A 20,631-nucleotide genomic window follows, 5' to 3' on the forward strand; every position below is an offset into this window, starting at 1 on the left:
ATGTAGATATAAATATATTTAAGAAAATACACAAATACTTTAAACACATAAGCTTTTAAGACCTCCACATGGAACTTGATATTTTATACAGCACTTATCAATACAGTTTTTATACAGCATGATAATGAATATCAAGTATATTAACTTCATAATTAGAAACATTTTAATTGCTTTAATATTTGAAGTAAATAGCCACTACATCTTACTGCTGTGAACTGTCTCTTTTTCCAACATTCACCACTTTTCTAAACCAAAAACCACTGAGAAGGAGCAGCTATCAACAGCTGAGCTGGGTTTTTCTGATATACAGGTGAGCACATCAATGAAGAGGACACAAAAATTTCACAAGGAGGAAAAGATTATTTTCTCTATTTTTCTCCAACATACGAAGGAGACTGACTTCCAGTCATGAGCTTCAAATCCATGAATGGTTTAGAGAGAGCAATCTAGACCACCTTTTCAGAACAGTTTTTTGGAAAATTATTACTTGATCCTAAGAAATGAAAGAAGAAAAACCAAGTCTTTGTCCTCTCAACTTCAAAATTTATGTTTTATTTTGAAGTACAACTTCCAAAAAATGAAGTTCCTTAAAAAGGTACCAATGCATGTGTAGCTTGTTTATCCTCTCATTTTACATGAAGCTCTCAATACTAATCTTGGAGTCAGAGTACAGTTTTCCTACTATTACTGTTCCACAAACAGTTGCAACTGTACAGACATTGCTTTAGATCAGCAGCTCTGTTCCTTGATGCTTGATAACATATCAAAAGGAGGTCAAGTAATTTTGCCACTGGTACCATATCCATTCTATAAAGAGACATGTTTCAGGAAAATGTTACACAACACGGAAAAAAAAACCAGAACAAAAAAAACAACCTTAGCCTTGAGCTTCATTCCACTGAAGCTGAAATAGCATTTGGCAGGAAACCCTCCTCCATAGGCTTCAGTGAGGCAGTGCTTCAAAACTAGAAAACTGATATGGAAGAGCATGTAAAACAGACTCGAAAGGGTAAAAGTGAACAAGAACCAAAGAAAGCTGATCCAGCAACAGTACTAACATCAAACACAGGGGAACTGGATTCTTTTCTCATCTCTACTTTCAGTTTCCTGAGTGACCTCAGTAAACCACTGTCCCCCGTGCCTCTGTTCCTAATTTGCAGAAGTGGGATAATGAGAACTTGTCTACGAACAAGAGCATTACACAAAATTAAATCAGAGATGATCTGACAGTAATCATAAGGCTGTTTTATTTCTGGTATCCTGAAGCAGGTAGGTTTAGCATTCTCAAAAAGCAACTGGAGCTAAGTCCAAAGAAGCCAAGTTGTTCTACGTCACAGTAGGAAGAACTGAATTACATAGAATACTTTAAAATTCCCACTTTCTAACATTTATTAATCAAAAGCTTTAATCTTTAAAAAAATTCGGTGCCACTATGCGTACAAAAGTATTAGTAAATCAAACCAGAAGCACGAAAGTTCCTGTATAGTTTTTACAGCAAGGGCCATAAAAACTGATCATGGACAACTCATCTGCAATTTCTTCCAAGAACGCCAGCACTAAAATGGGCTTTTAAATTAATCTGCCATTCATAAAATGAACTTGATTTTCAAAACCAGGCTAGGAACAATCCTATCCGTCTGCTGAAAAGCTGAAGCAGGGACAATGCAGAAACCTTCTCTACCCTGCCCTGCCTATAACCTTCCATCTGAGCTTCCACACCCAATCAAAGGTTCTCAAACTATTTAGAACCTGCAACTAGCTATAACATGAAGGGGACCCTCAAGTGTGCTGAGGCATCTTGACATTTCCATGTCATCCATCACAGAGAGATCACTCATTGGTACCATGATCGTATGAAACGCAGACATTAAACTTTTGTATTTTCTTCCAAGTTGCATTTTCAGTCTAACCTTTGTGCATGAAGTGAAGCAGTATGTTAACTATCTGAATATTCCTTAACAGGACAAGAAACAGCTAGTAGTCTTAAAGAGTCACCTGCTATCCAAGCGAATAAGTATATTGCTCACGCAAGTAGAAAAAAGTAAATGCTTTCATTCAAGGTATGTTTACAGACCACAATTTTTTTTTCTGCCTTCTACGTAGAGGTACTAGAAAAGAAAGCCCCAATTATCTCCTTTCACATTTTTGTTCATTTCCAAACATTTGAAAAGAAAATGCAAATTGTTTATAAAATCGTTTTTCTTGTTTATTTTAAATGAAGCTGGTACAGACAATGTCCATTCAAAACCCATGTCCCAGGCCAAAAGGTACAAACAAGAGTGTCAAAGTAACACCAGTTGCCTGCTGTGAACATTCTTGCATGAATACCTGCGTGTACTAATTGCTATATGAAGTTAAAATGCTTCTGGGCTCTTCTGGCAAGATTTAAGAATCATTAGGGTTTTCAATTCTATGTCTTCAGCAAAGCCATCTCTGGAGCAAGGTACAGATGACAACGGTTCTAGCTTTTTCATTTCCAACTCCGATCTTCTTCGTTGGGCCATCAGCACAATTTAAGCAAAATAGCTGAGTTATGGATACACGATTTCTCCACAGTTTAGTTCTGAAAAACTTCATCTCGCACTGAAAGTTATAGTCCAGGAGTGAAACAGTCACACATCAAAACTTCAGGGCAGATATGGAAGTCATTAAGAACACTCGCCCACCTGGCAGATCTTACAACCTTCGTGCCTGAAATGCACGAACCTAGTGAACATACAAATGCATGTGTGTACATGTATTTCTAAAGGGGAGGGTGGAAGGGAAAAGGAGAGCAGGGCTGCAGCTGGATCACAGAAGTTCAGCACAATGAAAACAGAAACAATAGTGTATAATGAGCACGAGAATTTAAAATACCAGACGCTTGAAAATAAACTCCCAGAGATGGGGTGCCAGTTTCAATTCAGTGTTGAACACCACATTACAAAAGAACTATTATTTAAAAATAAAAAAGGATTAAGGGGAAATAAAACAAACAGAAGGATCTAAACTGTTGAGTGACCCCCCGTCTGTTCCTGATAAACTTCAATCACATCTTCCTCCTCCATCCCCAGCTGTGAGAACAGAGAAAAAAAACACAATTGTTATAAATCTGGTGCACTGAATTCAGAGCAGGTCCTAGAAAAATCAATACCATGCTTTGTTCTCCTGCCCCATCATAATTTGTCAAAAGACAAAGGGGTGAAAAAATTTTCAGTACCTCACTAGCCAACACTCACAATCTTCAATATTTCTAATTCGATCAAATACATTTCAGCATGTCTCAGTCAAAGCAATAACCTTATCTGTGAAGTCTAAATCCACTTGTTGAGCAGTACACGTCAGCTTGAAATTACTAGCTTTACTCTCCTCTAAAATCCTTCTCAGGCAACAGATGCACAGGAGCGCAACTACCAACACTGTGAATGCATCCACTGTATAGCCACATGGATTATATACAGCACACTGCTACAACACAATACAGCTAAGACCTACAGCTTGCAACTCAAAGCCTGTTCACAGCTGTTGTCTCAAACAAACTAACTTGTTGAATTCCACAATGCACAAGTTTGATTTTTTTCCATAAAGTCATCATTATAACTCAATGTTTCTTCCTGCTTTATCGTAACAATTGGTGGAAGTCACTGGACAGCAGAAGTAAGCTGTTTTCTGTTTATTTACACTTTCATCTAATAAATGAGAACTAAACACGTTTGTTCCAAATTCAAACTGAAGATCTAGTTCAACAACTGACCAGCTCCCTTAGACTTTTTTCACTGACGAGTAGTGACTACACCCTTCCTTCTGAGGGAAAATTACATGTGAAGGTCCAGTCAATCTTTTTTCTGACCTGTGTAGCAACCTTATTAAAAACTCCAGTCAGACAAGTATAGTCAGAGTATATCTGATTAAATGTAGTCTAAGAAGTTGGCTATATTTAAAGAAACAAATCAGGTTAGCGTAGCAGAACAGATAAACTAACAGATTTTGTATTTAGTTTCTCCACTGAATGCTGTATGCAATGCTCTCTGAAAAGAAACTCACCTCCTTGGGGGTATGATTATCAGTAATTCTCTGACCCTCGAAGAGAAACCTGAGTGAATTCATTGGAACACCCTTAAAAAAATGCACAAGAAAAACTCCACTGAGATGTACACATATTGGTAAGAAAAACATCTTTAATAAAAACAACACATATCAGTCAAAAAGGAAAGCGTTAGTTCTTGTTACACAGACAGCTCAGCTATCCTGTTGCTCCCATGTAAACCACCAAGTGGCTCAAGGAGAACAATAATGCTGAACTGCATAGTTCTCCCAAAGTTACAGTGAAGTTCTTCTAGCTCAAGAATTAGGAAACTTTCTCCCTTCCAAGACATTACATGAAGGTGCAGTCTTCTTCTGAACAGTTTATCAGCCTAATGAAAGACTACCATAACATGAAGAACCTGTGTATGAACTCCTACTCTTGCTTTCACAATCTTCTATCACTGTAAGAAAGAATGGTATCCTTTACAGTCATCAGCTCTGCAAAAGCTCTATACTGTGAAGGAGAGTGAGCAGAGAATGGAGCATCACAACAGCAAATAAAATGAGGTCATAGTACATCTAGTGTACAGTATTCCTATATTAAAGCTCAATACCATACTTCACCTCCGTAGCTAAGACAAACACCTAACTTTTTCCTCTTCTTTCATATGCATTATCTAGCAAAATAAGTGCAAGTGAAATATGACCTGTTTTGTGCATCAATTACATCTCAGAAATATTGCTTGCAAATTATTACGCAGAACAACTCATAAGTAGGAAAAGCTTTTCACAGTGCTCCAACAATCCCTCTGGCCAACTTGGAAGAAATGCCTGCTGCCCCTCTAGCAGAGAAAGATTACTTGACACCAAAACCAGTGTTGACTATAGATGAAGGAAGTGGGACTCTCCAGAATTCAGCCAGGAGACAGATATAGTTCTGTCGACTGAAGCATGTATTTCTTGGGGGAAAAAAATCTGCACACACGCATTTCCAACAGTGAATACGACTACTGCATGAATGATTTCCAGGATCTGCTTTTAAGTTTTTTGAAGAATCCCAATTTTAGTCATTTTTTATTTTGGCTACAAGGATAACTGGTGTTTAACCTTTTCTCTCCTTCTTCTCTAGTAGGATAGTAAACCATATAGCAGCATTAGTGCACAAAGACACTGAAAAAATAATGCGTAATAGTATCAAAAAGGCATTTCTACAGAACCAACCATACTTGAATGCAAACTGAACTTACCACAAAAAGGTTTTTTTTTTTAATAATTTTATCTACTGAATTGAACTTCAATGCAATTGCTCAAGAAAAGGCCACATAAGGCATCTATCCCCAAAGCCAGGAATGAAGTAGGCCAGGGCCACTAGAAATAGCATCAATGAATCCACAGTATCTGCCACAGAATCTGGAAGTGAACATATATTTCCTGTCCTGGAACAGTAACTACTATTTATCGGTATCAATCATTAATACTGCATATTTCTTTAGGTTAGGGCATAATAGCTAGTATAAATTTATTACCATACTTATGACAGTAACAATGTCTAAGGCTGCCCTCATCCTAAGCTGCTGCATTCTATTTCAAGGGAATTTCATTTGGATCCAGAAGATTTTACAGTAACTATAAATGCAAGTCTGGACATTTTAAAAGGTTACTTCTATACCTTCTGAACAGCTACTATACATTCAGCGTCACTGTTTCACAAACCTGTCTTTGACAGTATGATTCTTTGAGTTTCTTGAGGTGTGTTGTCATTTTCACCTTGAAGTGAATTTCACTGCTGTCCTAAGAACAGAAAAGAAAAAAATTATTATTTCAGTAACTGCTTTCTTTCTCTATGTTCATTTTAAGAGTTTCATTAAGAAAGTAGCACAGAACACCATTTAACTATCACTGGGCATACTTTAGTGACTGCTAAATCATCCTAGAGGTTCACGTTACGCACTTAAATTCATCACTTTCGCAGGAAGCTCTGTTTTAAAACAGATGGCACAATATAGCCTTCGGCTCACTATGGACATTTTTGGATTTAGAAGTATTAAATACCATACTCAGCTCAGTCTGTGCTCCATCTTTAACCAGCTGACATACTTACAAAATACAAACATACATATGCAGAAGACTTCTGCTCTAAGATTCCACGAGACAAGCTAAAGCTTGTATTTCAAAATATATGCAAAACCTTGTTCAAATAGAGCAATTATCTGGAAGTTAGGATACAGGCTGACTTGGCAACATAACATCAACCTTAAAGCAAAATCTCAGCTCTCATTATTCTGTAGTCCTTCCTACAAGCGATAAGGTACAAATAACTGCATTTGTCAAAATGGCTACAGATAAAACAGATCACAAAAGGTTCTGTACAAAAAGTACATGGGTCACACTTAGCTTTTGAATGTGTTCTCATCATAGCTGATTAAACCAGCAGAGTTGAGTTTATGTTAGCCCCAGTTAAAATCATGTCTCCAGTAAACAGCAATTGCATTAATATTCCAACAAACAACATTGAGTTAAATCAAATGAACTAATGGTTCTTTGTGGAGAAGGACTTCTAGAAGAATCTTGATATCTATTTGAACAATATAAATTCAGACTTACAATCCAATCTCTCATTAACAACAAGTCAATCAACAGAAACCTCTTCTTATTCTTATCCAGTAGAGTTGATCTCATGCTTGTGTACATGAATTCCAAAGACCTGAATTTAAGAGTACGCTAACACACATTGCTGGCAACTGGTAAATAGTTTATTTGGGGTTTGGAGGGGAAGACTCACATTGAAGAACTTAAAATATCAACTTTCTCCCATCCATTTCAATAGTTTAAAAATTCACACCATCTCCCAGATGTCCATTATGTAAAAACTCACCTGCCCAATGACTTTGAGTTTAATGTATTCCCCCTCTTTCTTATCTCCTAAGTCCTCAGCTGAAGGCTTTGCTTCCTGCAAGAAAAACATTCCAAGAAAAAAAAATCTATGATCTAAGTCCAACACTTATTTTCACCGGACAGTACGATACCAGTTATCCTCATCACATTAAATTCACACTATTCAAGGTACCTCATTTCTTCCTCTATACGTGAAAATAGTAACATAACACTACAGTAGGCTACCCCTCTGCATGTGAGAAGTTAATGATGGAAAAAAACACAAGAAGAATCATTTAAAAATAGATGACAGATGAAAAAAATGGGAAATATGATTTTATATCACTAACTCAACAAGCGGATAGCAAAAAATGTATATATATAGGAAGCATACCAAGAGACTCAGATACTTGACAAAAAGAAGGACAGCATGAGTAAACAAATACTTGTAACTCCCTACCAGTGTACAGGCAGTGAACCATGAAACACTTTTCAATCTTTCCACTGCATCAACAGCAGTTACTACTTTCAAAAGGATGATACGCCACCTTCTCCTATGACTACAAAACAACATCAGTTAACAGCCTCCTTCTAGTATGTTTGTTATAAGACTAATTCTTAAAAATTGAAGTTGTACTTCTAAGAACTACAGTGTTTTGGTATCTCTCCAGGATAAGAATTAACTGTACAGGAAACTTTGATTCAACATTTCAAGCACTAACACTCTTCAACTTAAATGCTATATTCTATAAAGTATGAATCAGAGACATCAAAGTTCTCGTGTTAGCTGCGGAGAAATAAGTTAAGCCAAAGAGTAGGCACTATTGGCCCAATGCCTTGCCTGTCACTACATATTTTGGATCAGGACTTTGGTTAAGTTCCAACAGAACACAAGTGATCTTAGACAGACACCACCACAGGTCCAGATGGTACTCAATGAAAAAACTCTCCCGAGTAATCAGAAACAAGGACATCCTGCTGATCATGTTTCATCTTCCTTTTACATTCTACAGCTTAGCACAGTAGACAAAATAAGCAGCATGTGTACAGGTATCTGATACATGTTTTCCCAATCATAAGGGCGCTTTTCACCAAGTACATACAAATATTCTTTGTATGCCTGAACTTGAAATACATACTACACCTACATATTAAGACCATCCAGATAGACCTCTATCTCCATATTAAAATGGTAGGTAAACCTTTCTGAGCATCTCCCCACCCCACTCCCCCGCCACTCCCCCAGAGGTTAAACAAGCACAGCTTTCCTGCATACTTGTCTAGTGGGAGGTGTCCCTGCCTACAGCAGGTGGGTTGGAACTAGATGATCTTAAAGGTCCCTTCCCACCCAAACCATTCTATGATTCTATGATTAAAACTTGAGAAAGGGAGGAAAAGTCTGCAACCAGCTCCCCTTTCTGCACTACTCAATCTGGAAGAAAGAAAGAAGAAGTGCTCTTTGTGTAAGTTTGAATACTGCCTCAAGTTCAATCCATTCAATTTTTGCGACAGCAAAAGCCATAGACTCCACCTGGCCTTATATTCACCTGGGCACAATCTGAACTGTTGGGACTTGATTTGATCTTTGAGGATGATAAATCAAAATTAACCCCAAGCCTTCCAGAAACTAGACACTCTCGAGTCTCCAAGCAAGTCACTTTGGACACGTGAAAGGAGACTCTACCAGTGATAGCCATAGCAAGCAAGCTTCCCACCAAAGTTTTCCCTTTCTAACATATCTGAATTCTAATTGCAGGAATAAAAATATGCTGGCTTCCACTCCTGACTCACAGAGGAAAAATGAGAACCAAGATCTGTCTTGGTAACTTGCACAAACAGCATTTTTATTCCCTACATGCAGGATTACTAGCCTCAATGAATCAAAAAGTTTCAGATCTCTACAGATGCAAAGTATGTAACAAATTTCTCCTGTTTGCAGGAGAATTTAAGACATCCAGTCCTTTCAAAGGACATTTCAGATCAGTCACTGTCTTAGTTTACTTCTGAATAAGAACTGAATTTCACAGCAGCATATTATCCCAGAAGAAGTATTTGTACTTTTTTAAACACTTCTGTGCATTGTAACATTTACCTACTTAGCTCCTACAAACAAATCATCCTGTAAAAGGTATGACAAAACATCATTACTACTATAACAGCACCTCTGGCCAATACAACTGGAAAGCAATGATTCCTAAGGTATTTGTTCTCTACTCTCAGGGAAAGATGACTCAAGTATTAAAATGTAATAGGGAAAGCTGCAAGCAGTAGAGAAAACAGAGGGAATCAGAGTCCTAAAAAAAACAAAGCATCCTATAAAGATGCTTGTTTAAAGCTCCAGCAACTTAGCACCCACAGAAATCAGTTCTGAGATGGAACTTCAGGAAAAGAGAAACAGGGTCAAGTCTATATAACACCTCCCTGCGTTTTGTCAGTGCTAACTGTACTGCTATTCAATGCCAAATGGTAAAGCCCAGCAGAAAACCTTTTAAGAACGAAGAAAGCAAGTTAGTAAACAACTAGCATTCGCTAACAAAACCTCAGTTCACCAACCCACAAGCAAACCTCCAGACTTCCACTTGCACAGTGAAAAGGAATGGTGTTATTGCTCCAACATGAAATCCTACGTTAAAAGAAAGAAAAAACGAAAAATAACCACACAAACAAAAGAGGAATACCACAATGCTCAGTTCTAACTTTTCATTAGATCTCTAAAGTTGTAAAGACTTTTTTCTGTAGTCAAATCTTGTTCACCTAAAACTAGGTCATAACATAGTCAAACTTTTTCCACCTAAAGAGCATTAAGTGAGGCCCCTAGTACTGTCTCACATTTATGTCAACACTGAATTCATGACCTTAAAGCACCCAAAGCTTCTTGGATGAAATGCACTGAGTGTGCCAGGTATTTGCTGCTGCAGCTAACAGAACCACAAAACAAGCATTGTAAGCTTGTGTATTACAAATTTCCTCCTCCAGTTTTCTCAAGTGCTCAGACTTCACTGTCTAAACATACCCAGAATTCTTCTAGCTCTTTTAAAATCAAAATTACAGAATGTATAAGATTGCAATACACTTCATAATCCAGCAAATGAACTCTGACGTTTGCTATAGGAGTGAGAAAATGTATAAAATTGTACCACAGCATTCTATCTGTGGTCCATGAAGAGACAAACACCTATATTCAACTAGAGCAAATCCAAGATCCTTCAAAGGGAACAATTTTCTTTTTCTCCTTGGATCCCACCAAGCAGCTGTATGCTTTTTGCAGTTTGTCCTTCTTACAGTAACTTCAATGATAAAAAAAGTATATCTCCTATTGGGAATAAAGTTACTAAATCAAGCATGTGTCTTGATTTATACTAAAAGGACAAGCCAAAATTTTAACTACTGCCAAATGGCATCCTCTTAACAACTTAAATTCGGGGCCACAAGGAAGACATGGTAAGCAACGCTCAATTTCAGGCAATCAAATTATTCTAGTAGGGTTGATAAACAAGGGAATAAGGTCTACAGTTCCGCATCACTGCACATTGTGTGGTTACTTCAGTGGCGGTTAAGCTCTTGCTGCAGTCTCCCCAGTACAGACACATATATGACAATATTTAGCTTTATTTTCAATAAATCAATGTGGGCGATTATTCAAAGACCAAAGAGGTGATCCCATGCACTAAATTTTACATACTTCAAGCAGTTCTAAACATGTATGTGCTTTAGCAGGACTGGGCTGGAGAAGGAATTACTTAATGAAAGCTGGTATGTGTTAAAACATGCCTTAATTCACAAACGCAGAGCGCTACAGAATGGGTCACAAGAATAACAGCCGAAAAAAACTAGTTCAGAAACCGTGTTTTCTTTATCCGCAGCCACTTTCCTGCAGTCCCCTGCACTGGAGATGTGCCCTAATCAGTGCCAGCAATAGCTGTGCTTACGGAGAGGCAGGAGCATCCTCACCAACACAGCTGCACAGAGCTGAAAAGCAGGGAATGACCACCAGCACATACAGCAATAATTTCTATTCACAACCTATCAAGGCTACTCTGCACAGCAGATGCAGTGTATCAACTTTTGTGTGTTTGTAATTCCCTGGCTGGCACTGGTACTACTCTTGACTTCACAGCATTGCAAGAAACATTTGTAGATACTAAAGTTGATTTTTCAGAATTCAAACGATCGTGACAAAGTTAGAAAACACTGCCATATGAAAGCACTATAAATGATAAAGTGAAACAGAGCACAGATTGGAACTGGAACGCTGTTGTAGCTTCCAGCCAGCAGGTCACACAGCCTAACGCAATGGATGCGAGCAAAGGGCTGTGTGTGTGCCTGCCAAGCGAGCCAAGAACTTGCCGTACAAGGAACTATTGAAGTCCCTCGCTGACGGGTCAGAATTGACAGCAACATCACGGCGTACCAGTGGAGGAAGGACAGGGTATGGGACAAGGACCGGATGTTTAAATACGTGCATACAACGCTGAACTGGGCAAGTCAGGGTTCACCCTCCCCCCTATTCGCGTTCCTAAGGCAGCCGTGGGCCCCACCAGGCCCGGCCCAACGCGCGCAGAGCCCGCTCGAGGGAGCAGCATCCTACCGCACCGCCGAGCAACGGAAAACGAAAGGAAGCTGCTGCGCGCCCCCCCCCCCCGCCAGGAGCGCGCCCCGGGGCCGGCCCCGCTCCCAATGCCTCGACCGGGGCGGGATGGGGGGGATTAACCCACAGCGGGGAGGGAGCGGAGCCACAGACAGAGCTCGGCCTGGAGAGATGCCCTCCCCCACCGCACTCCCCGACGGGACACCCCCGCCCCCTGCCCCGCTCGGCCCCGCCGTCTGCAGGGGGCGGCCGGGGGGTGGGGGGGGTGGAGGGAGCAGCTCCCGCCTCGCGCCCGGGCCGCGGGGCTTCGTGCCGCCGCTCCCCTCGCGGCCGGGGCTCCCCGCGTACCTGGTCCGACATGGCTAGGCGCGGGGCGGGCGGCGGGCTCGGCTGGGCCGCTGCGGGGCTCGGCTCCTTTCTCTGCCCGCAGCGCAAACACAGGCCGCGGCGCGGGCGGGATTTCCTGTGCGCCTGAGCTCACTTCCCGCCGCCGGCTCCTCCCCGCCCGAGCGGGGCCCGGCTCAGCCCGCCCTGGCTCGCTCCGCGTCGGCACGCGGGGCCCGGCTTGCCCCGCTGCTGCTTCGCGGCCGGCGCCAAGCGTAGGCCCCAAGCAGATAGAGTTCATCCCGCGAGCGGTGCCGACGGCTGTGTGCCGGGCAGCGGAGCGGGCGGCACCGCCGCTGGGGGGAGCGCGTCAGTTCAGTAACACTCCCCCTCCCTTCCCCCAAGTAAGCCGCCTAAAGGCTTCAAAAGAACGCACAATACCAACAATAGAACAAATTTCACCCTATGCGCCGTTGCTACTCGCAACCGAAAGCACAGCTTTAAGTACAGAAAGGTAGCCGTATACCGGCGTGGCTCTAGCCTCGGACATAAAACGTAGCATAAAACCTGAGCGTAATTCTTTTCCCACACAGTTCTGCAATAAAAGCACACGCTCGGATGAGCCAGAACTCAGCTGCGCACCTCTATGCAGGACAAAGGCACAGCACCGACATGTGCGCGGCTGCACACACCGAGCACTCACCGCTCCGACTCTTGCTGCTCCGCCTTGTTAAGGAAGTCACAGCCCCAGGGCACAAGCTATGTCAGCGCAGTATCTGCGAAACTGGTCTGTTTGACCCGTGAGAAATACGGGAACACATCAACAAAGCCCACACTTCTCTTCTTCGACTGTGTAAACTCAATATACTGAGTATTTACAGTTAAAACACAATAACACTGCTTTAATGAAAATGGAGCATACACATGCAAGGCTCTTCTAGAACACTCAAAGCCATCACTGCTGCAGCCACCTAGGAATTAAATGAGACTATTAAGGGAAGTATTATAACTTATTTGATTTTCCTCCCTTGCAACTAATCTCAGCCACCTGAAGTCAGTGAGCTCCCCTCCATTGCTTCAGGTTGAGGCGTAACTTTATTCAAGGTCACGTATGCAGTTCAGCAGGGGAGGGGTGTAGCGTTCCCCCCCTCAGAATCAGTGGCCCAGCTCCTCTGTACGTAGCCTCTTCAACCTACCAAAACCCAGTTTTCTAGTAATACAAAGAACAACCAAGTGCTTCCTAACACTGGCATAGCTGCCTGGGAGCAGGTAGTACTGACAAAAAGGATGAACGTAACATTCTGAACAACATCCTGGGCCATCAGCCCTGAAACAGGGCTTTGAAAGTAAGCGTGTGAGATGGAAAAATGACCTTTCAAGCTGAAAATTGCTTCTTCGGTAATGCTATTAGTTATAGGGCTTAAATATTCACTACAATACCAAAAAATCTAAGTAAAAAAAACTTTCCACGGAAAAAAAGGAACCATTGGGAAGAACGTGAATCCCTGTATTTCGGACTGCTGGTTTCCCAGCGTACCTCTTACACAAGAGCAGGACAGGAAATGAAGCGCTGCTGACTCACGGAGACGATTGCATAAGACGCACGAACACACGCCGGGAACAACCAGGCCCCAACACCACCCCCTTCCGGCAGGCAGGGACAGCACCACAGGTAACCCCGAAAGCAGCAGCAAGAACCTAGCAAGGTGGGGACTGCACTCAGCCCACACCCACTGCGCGGCCCTGCAGTCACAGCGCGTCCCGCTACACCGCCGCTCACAGGCGAGAACTTGCAAAGTGCAACACTGAGACCTGCACGGCTGTGCCTTCCCCTAGCCGTGACCTCCAAGTTGGGGCGCTTAAGGGGTAACGGTTATAAAGGCAAAAGCCTCAGCCCCGCCCAATGCGCGCTCTCGCCGTGCGCGCCGCCCGCCACGTGGCCTGTAGGAGTGCACGGGACGGGCGGCCCCAGCGCTTCCCCCCACCGGTGAGGTCACTTCCGCCGTTCCCGCTTCCGCTTCCGGCGCGCGCGTGCTTGACCGGGGGGTACCGTCGGTGAGCGCACGTGGCTGTGCTGTCCCCGGCCGTCCCCGGCCCTTCTTTGTTGCCGCCATGTTGGTGCTGTTTGAGACTGCTGCTGGCTATGCTATCTTCAAGGTGAGGCGCCGGTGCGCGGTCTAGGGGCCGTGAGGAGGCTGCGCCTCGTTCTCAGTTGTGGCCTGGCGGGGGCCGTAGAAGGGTGGTGTGTCTATCTTGACGTGGGGCTAGTTGGGTATGGGTCAGTGTCCTTCGGCTGTCCTGGGGCTTCCGGCCTGCGGGAGCTGGGCGGGCGGGGGCTGGGGAGAAGGCCCGGAGCCTGCTGAAGCCGATGGTTGCTCTTTTTGCTGATTGTACGGGGTGATGCGGGTAGCCCCCCACATGATTCTGGGCAGTGGCCCGTCGTACTGTTGTTAACCTGCAGCTTCTCTGTTGTTAAGAGAAGTCTTATCTCCGTGTGAAAAAAAAATATATTTTGTAGTGAGCCAAGCCCTCCACGACTCTCTGTATTTGCACAGCAGTATGTGAAGCCCAGCTTAGCTAGGTGGCGGAGGGCAGGGATTGCGCTACTCTGTTCTGCACTGTGTGGCCTCACCTCAAGCATTGCGCAGGTTTGAGTGCTACAATGTAAGAAGGATATTAAAAAAAAAAAAAAAAAAAAAAGAAGGTCTGCAGTAGGGCAGCAAAGATGGGGTAGGGTCTGAGAGCAAGGTGTGTTAGGAGCAGCTGAGATCCCTTGGTTTGTTCAGCCGAGAGCAGAGGAGCTGAGGGGAGGCTTATAGCGGCTGCAGCTCTTCACGGGAAGCAGAGGGGCAGCGCTGAGCTCTTCTCTCCGGGGATAGCAACAGGGCCCGAGGGAACGGCATGGAGCTGTGTCAGGGGAGGGGCAGCTGGGGGTTAGGGAAAGGTTCTGCACCAGAGGGTGGTGGGTATGCAACGGGCTGTGCAGGGCAGTGGGCACGGCCCCCAGCTGCTGGAGCTCAAAGACCGTTTGGACAGTGTGCTCAGACAGAGGGTTTGACTTTTAGATGATCCTTTGTGGAGCCAGGAGTTGGATTCAATGATCCTTGAAGGTCCCTCCAACTCAGGAAATTCAGTGATTCTATTCTGTAATTCTGCAGGAGTCAGGAAGGGCTGAAAACAGCCCATATTTAAACCACTGAAACCAAGGTTGGCTGAAAGTAAAGGCAGGAGTGGAGACACTGAACTGAAGAAACTTCTCTGCATAAGTGCTGCTGTAGGTGTCAGCAGCTGCGTGCTCTGCGGGCCCGGCTGTGGTGTCCGTGCCAAGCAGCAGAGGGCACTAGGCAGCAAGCAGCAGCGTTCCCTCGTGGACTTTAAACATACTCTGAGAGAGCGAACTGCATTTGGCACCTGGGTTGGATGTGAGAGAGCTGGAAGCTATCTGATAGAACTGAGCGTAATTAACATTTTATTCAGATATGTGTTTGGAGATGTGTTTTGTTTTTCCATGCTGGCTCTTAGCAGCTGCCAGGGAGACCCAGCCACACTGCATATCTGCAGGACAGGGAGAACTTTCCTTTCGTACACACAGTAGCTGCAAATTTATGTGATTGTTATAGCTGTATGTTTGTTCTGTATCAAAGTATTCATTGTAGTGTTTGGCTTTTTTTTTTTTTTAAACAGCTTCAAAAGATAGCCACTGTTTTGTTTCTTAATTCTCAAGGAATTAAAGAAGCAGAAGAGAATTTGGGTTTCAGAACTTTTGGAAACAGTTGTCGTCACCTGCTTCCCTTTTCAGCAGTGCCCACAATCTGTAGCCAACATAACTGTGCTCCACCTTTATGCTTTGGTGGTCAGAACCATCTTCCTCTGCAAGCTGGGTAGCTCTTCAGTGTTCTCTTGTAGGTATTGCTCCCATCAGAGGAGCAAAGAGTGTGTGTGTAGTAAAGCCAAATGGGATAACCGTGTTCTAGATCTTGTAGGTCTTGTTCCAATACATCTTAGTATTTGGTGGGATATAAAATGTCTATAGGCAGCCATAATTTCTGTGTACTAGCAACCTTGATTTATCAGCTTGCATGCCTGTGTTTTTCTCGATGTCCGTTTATAGAGACAGAAAATTCTCTAAGCTTCAGGATAGGAAGAACTAATCCAGTCCATGTCAAAGATGAATTAAATCCAAAGCAAAGAATCAACCGGATGGGGAGAGGAAGATGTGCCCAAAGGTTGTCTTGTGTCTCAGAGACCTGTGGGACATGTGTTACCATGCTTATTTGCTCAGCAAATAAGTTTAAAATGGGTTTAAAAATCTGCAAGGGTGCAAGAATGATTTTTGCACTGCTCTAAGTCAAATTTTGGTTGTGTTGGGGCTTTGTCACAACTTAAATCCAACATTTTTAGTGAGGTATGACAAATGTAATATTGTAAGGATCTTGCCAGTGTTGTTCCCCTGAGCACTTTTCTAGGAGTTTGCAGTACACTCGGCATTTTGTGAAATTTGTGTAGGGTCTAGCAGTGTAATCGTTAACCTTTTCCTGCTTAAATACTGAAAGGGAATCCCCTTTGACCAGAGATGGAATTAAGCTATTGCTGCCTCTTAAGCAATTTCAGTTCAACTGATTCCTGAGCTCTGGTGAAAAGTCATCCGTATTGCGATGTCCTTTCTTCCTTGGGTTCATTTGGATTCATGAAAATAAGGTGCGGGATCACTCCTTCCTGTGAGGTGTCCCAGACATGTTTGTATTTTCCCAAAGTAGAGACAGGTTTGGGTCAATGAGGTTGTTAATGAATCCTTTAAGAGGTGGAGCAAGACCAGTTTTGATAAACAAGGAGAGGGCTTTGCTTTGATGGTGCAGGTTCAAAAGGACCTAGCCGTTATTGAGCAACTTCGGTAATGCAGTTGAAAGCAAGTATAACACTGTAAATTCATAGAATCATAGAATTAGCTAGGTTGGAAAAGACCTACAAGATCATCCAGTCCAGCCATCCATGTACAATAACCCCACTAAACCATGTCTCTCAACGCTATATCTAAACGTTTCTTGAACACCTCCAGGGACGGTGACTCAACCACCTCCCTGGGCAGCCCATTCCAGCACCTGACCACTCTTTCAGAAAAGTAGTATTTCCTCATGTCCAGCCTAAATCTCCCCTGGCGCAACTTGAGGCCATTCCCCCTCGTCCTGTCACTAGTTACAAGAGAGAAGAGGCTGACCCCCAGCTCACTACAACCTCCCTTCAGGTAGTTACAGAGAGCGATAAGGTCTCCCCTGAGCTTCCTCTTTTCCAGACTGAACAATCCCAACTCCCTCAGCCGCTCCTCATAAGGCCTGTGCTCCAGACCCCTCACCAGCTTCGTCGCCCTCCTCTGAACATGCTCCAGGGCCTCAGTGTCTTCCTTGCAGTGAGGGGCCCAAAACTGGACACAGTACTCGAGGTGGGGCCTCACTAGGGCTGAGTACAGAGGGACAATGACTTCCCTGCTCCTACTGGCAACACTGTTCCTGATACAAGCCAGGATGCCATTGGCCTTCTTGGCCACCTGGGCACACTGCTGGCTCATGCTCAGCCGAGCATCGACCAATACCTCCAGGTCCGTTTCCTCCACACAACCATCCAGCCACTCTGCCCCAAGCCTGTAGCGTTGCCTGGGGTTGTTGTGGCCAAAGTGCAGGACCTGGCACTTGGTCTTGTTGAACCTCATCCCATTGGCTTCAGCCCAGCAATCCAGCCTGTCCAGATCTCTCTGCAGGGCCTCTCTACCCCCAGGCAGATCAACACTCCCAGCCAGCTTGGTGTCATCTGCAAACTTACTGAGGGTGCTCTCAGTGCCCTCATCCAGGTCATCAATAAAGATATTGAAGAGGACAGGCCCCAGCACCGACCCCTGGGGAACACCACTCGTGACCAGTTGTCAGCTGGATTTAACTCTATTCGCCACTACTCTCTGGGCCCAGCCCTCCACCCAGCTCCTTACCCAGCAAAGAATGTACCTGTCCAAGCCATGGGCAGCCAGCTTCTCCAGGGGAATACTATGGTAGACAGTGTCAAAGGCTTTGCTGAAGTCTAGGTAGACCACATCAGCAGCCTTTCCTTCATCCCCCAGACGGGTCACTCAATCATAGAAGGAGATCAGGTTGGTCAAGCAGGACCTGCCCTTCACAAACCCATGCTGGCTGGGCCTGATCCCCTGATTGTCCTGCAAATGCCACGTGATCTCCCTCAGGACAATCTGCTCCATAACCTTCTCTGGCACAAAGGTCAGGCTGACAGGCCTGTAGTTCCCCAGATCCTCCTTACGACCCTTCTTGTAGATGGGAGTCACACTGGCAAGTCTCCAGTCTTCTGGGACCTCTCCAGTTGACCAGGAACGCCAATAGATGATGGAAAGCGGCTTGGCTATCTCCTCTGCCAGCTCCCTCAGTACTCTCGGATGGATCTTGTCTGGCCCCATGGACTTGTGGCAGTCCATGTGGAATAGTAGGTCTCTGACTGTTTCCTCCTGAATCAGGGGGGGTTTATTTTGCTTCCCATCCGAGACTTCCAGGTCAGGGAGTAGAGTGCTCTGAGGACAGCTGGTCTGGCTTTTAAAGACAGACGTAAAAAAGGCATTGAGAACCTCAGCCTTTTCATTGTCCTCAGTGGCCACATCGCCAGCTGCATCCAGTAAAGAATGGAGATTCTCCTTGGTCCTCCTCTTACCGTTAATGTATTTGTAGAAGCGTTTCTTGTTTCCTTTAATCCCAGCAGCCAAGCTTAGTTCAAGCTGGGCGTTTGCCTTTCTAATTTTCTTTCTGCACATCCTAACAACCTCTTTGTACTCTTTTCAAGTTGTCTGTCCCTTCTTCCACAGGATGTAGATTCTCTTTTTCTCCTGGAGCCTCAGGAAAAGCTCCCTGCTCATCCACGCTGTTCTCCTTCCCCGCCAGCTCATCTTGTGGCTCAGGGGGACAGCCTGTTCCTGCGCCTTCAGGACTTCCTTCTGTCCAAGGCAGCCTCCGGCTTCCACATCTCCCACCACACCTTCTCAGTTTGTGAACAGCAGGTCTAGCAGGGCACCTCCCCTGGTAGGTTCTCTCACCAGCTGCAGAAGGAAGTTATCTTCCATACACTCTAGAAACCTCCTAGACTGCTTCTGCGCCGTGTTGTATTCCCAGCATATATCAGGGAAGTTGAAGTCCCCCATGAGGACAAGGGCTGGCGATCTCGCAACTTCAGCCAGCTGTTTATAGAACGCCTCATCTGTCTCTTCATCCTGGTTAGGATATAACAGACCTCTATAACAGACCCCCACCAGGATGTCTGCCTTGTCAGCCTTTCCTTTGATCCTAACCCATAGACATTCAACGTTGTCTTCCCCAGTTGCAAGCTCAACAGCATCAAAACAGTCTCTAACATAGAGAGCCACGCCACCACCCCTCCTTCCTTGCCTATCCTTTCTGAAGAGCTTGTAGCCATCCATCGCAGCACTCCAGCCATGGGAGCGATCCCACCATGTTTCCGTAATGGCAACTAAGTCATAGTTTGCCTGTCGCACGAAGGCTTCCAGCTCCTCCTGTTTGTTGCTCATGCTGCGGGCATTGGCATAGATGCACTTCAGCTGAGCCTGTTGCCTCACCCCTAATCCCAGTGCCCACCCAGGCACACCTCCTGCAGGGCTGGTTTTATCCCCTTCCCCCTTTCTCTCTATTTTAAAGCCCTCTCTATAAGCCCTGCCAGCTCCTGGGCAAGGATGCGTTTTCCCCTTTGAGACAGGACAGACCCATCAGCAGACCTCAGGCCTGGTGCCGAGTAAACCGCCCCGTGATCAAAGAACCCGAAATTCTTGCGTTTGCACCAGCCTCTCAGCCGTGTGTTTGTGAGATGGGTTTTCCTGCCCCTTTCAGTGTCCTTCTCTGAAAATGAAAGGATAGAAGAAAATACCACCTGTACTCCTATTCCCTGAACTAACCGCCCTAGTCCCCTGAAGTCATTTCTGAGAAGTTTCAGGCTTCTGTCAGCAGTCTTATCACTGCCAGCCTGAACTATTAAAGGATAATAATCAGAGGGGTAGATCAAACTGGGGAGTTTTCTAGAGATATCCCTAACCTGGGCCCCAGGGAGGCAGCACACCTCTCTATGGGTAGGGTCAGGCCGGCATATAGGGTCTCCGCTCCTCTCAGAAGCGAGTTGCCTATGATGATCACCCTTCTGTCCTTCCTGGCAGAGGCAGTCTCAAGGCGTGGAGTCGACCACCTCACCTTGGGCAACTTTGGCAACATTGCAGGCAGAGCTTCTCCTGCATCCTCACTCACCTCTCTCTCAGGTTCCAGGGCCTTAAACCTGTTACACAGAGGCACCTGGGGAACCGAGGTAGGCCGGGATGGCGGTTGCCTGCGTCGCCGAGCTGGGACCTGTTTCCATTCCTCCTCTTCTCCCAGTTTGTTTCCCTCAGCTCGATCATGGTAGGCGAGAGGATCTGCCGCCGTCTGGGGGTATCATTCCGGTGTCTTCCCTGCAGAGAGTTACACCACCAGTCTATCTCCCGCTCACATTCCCTGATGGATCTTAATCTCTCTACCTCCTCCTTGAGCTCCACTACCATGCTGAGCAGCTCATCCACCTGCTCACACTTCACACAGGTGGAATCCATCCCACCCTCCCCCGGCACCTGCAGGCTCAGGCACTCCCTGCAGCCTGAGACTTGAACTGCTACATCTCTGGGCAGGCCCTCCATCTGGGTCGCCACAGTCTTCTTGAGGGAGCCCGCTGCCTGGTGGAGACTATGTTTAAACTTGAGGTCTCAGGGACTGCGAATGTGAGAGCAGGTCTCCTGACGAAAGAGGGACAGCACTTACACA

The 20,631-nt window shown here is 44.9% G+C and overlaps 2 protein-coding genes across 2 annotated transcripts in view; one reads left to right on the forward strand and one right to left on the reverse strand.

Moving 5' to 3' along the window:
- On the reverse strand, positions 2,182 to 11,994 carry SUMO1 (small ubiquitin-like modifier 1). The gene is made up of 5 exons (XM_021398477.1): positions 11,816 to 11,994; positions 6,881 to 6,955; positions 5,719 to 5,796; positions 4,024 to 4,095; positions 2,182 to 3,053 (listed from the first exon to the last, which is right to left on the reverse strand). The coding sequence occupies exons 1-5, from the start codon at positions 11,825 to 11,827 to the stop codon at positions 2,985 to 2,987; spliced, it is 306 nt and encodes a 101-aa protein (XP_021254152.1). The 5' UTR covers positions 11,828 to 11,994; the 3' UTR covers positions 2,182 to 2,984.
- Positions 13,719 to 20,631, forward strand: part of NOP58 (NOP58 ribonucleoprotein) — a 28,799-nt gene continuing 21,886 nt past the window's right edge. Inside the window, exon 1 of the mRNA XM_021398475.1 lies at positions 13,719 to 13,948. Coding sequence (XP_021254150.1) covers positions 13,904 to 13,948 — 45 coding nt within the window. The 5' untranslated portion in view covers positions 13,719 to 13,903. The remainder of the gene's footprint in view (positions 13,949 to 20,631) is intronic.

This window comes from Numida meleagris, chromosome 5 (genome assembly GCF_002078875.1).
Source record: "Numida meleagris isolate 19003 breed g44 Domestic line chromosome 5, NumMel1.0, whole genome shotgun sequence".
NCBI lineage: Eukaryota > Metazoa > Chordata > Aves > Galliformes > Numididae > Numida > Numida meleagris.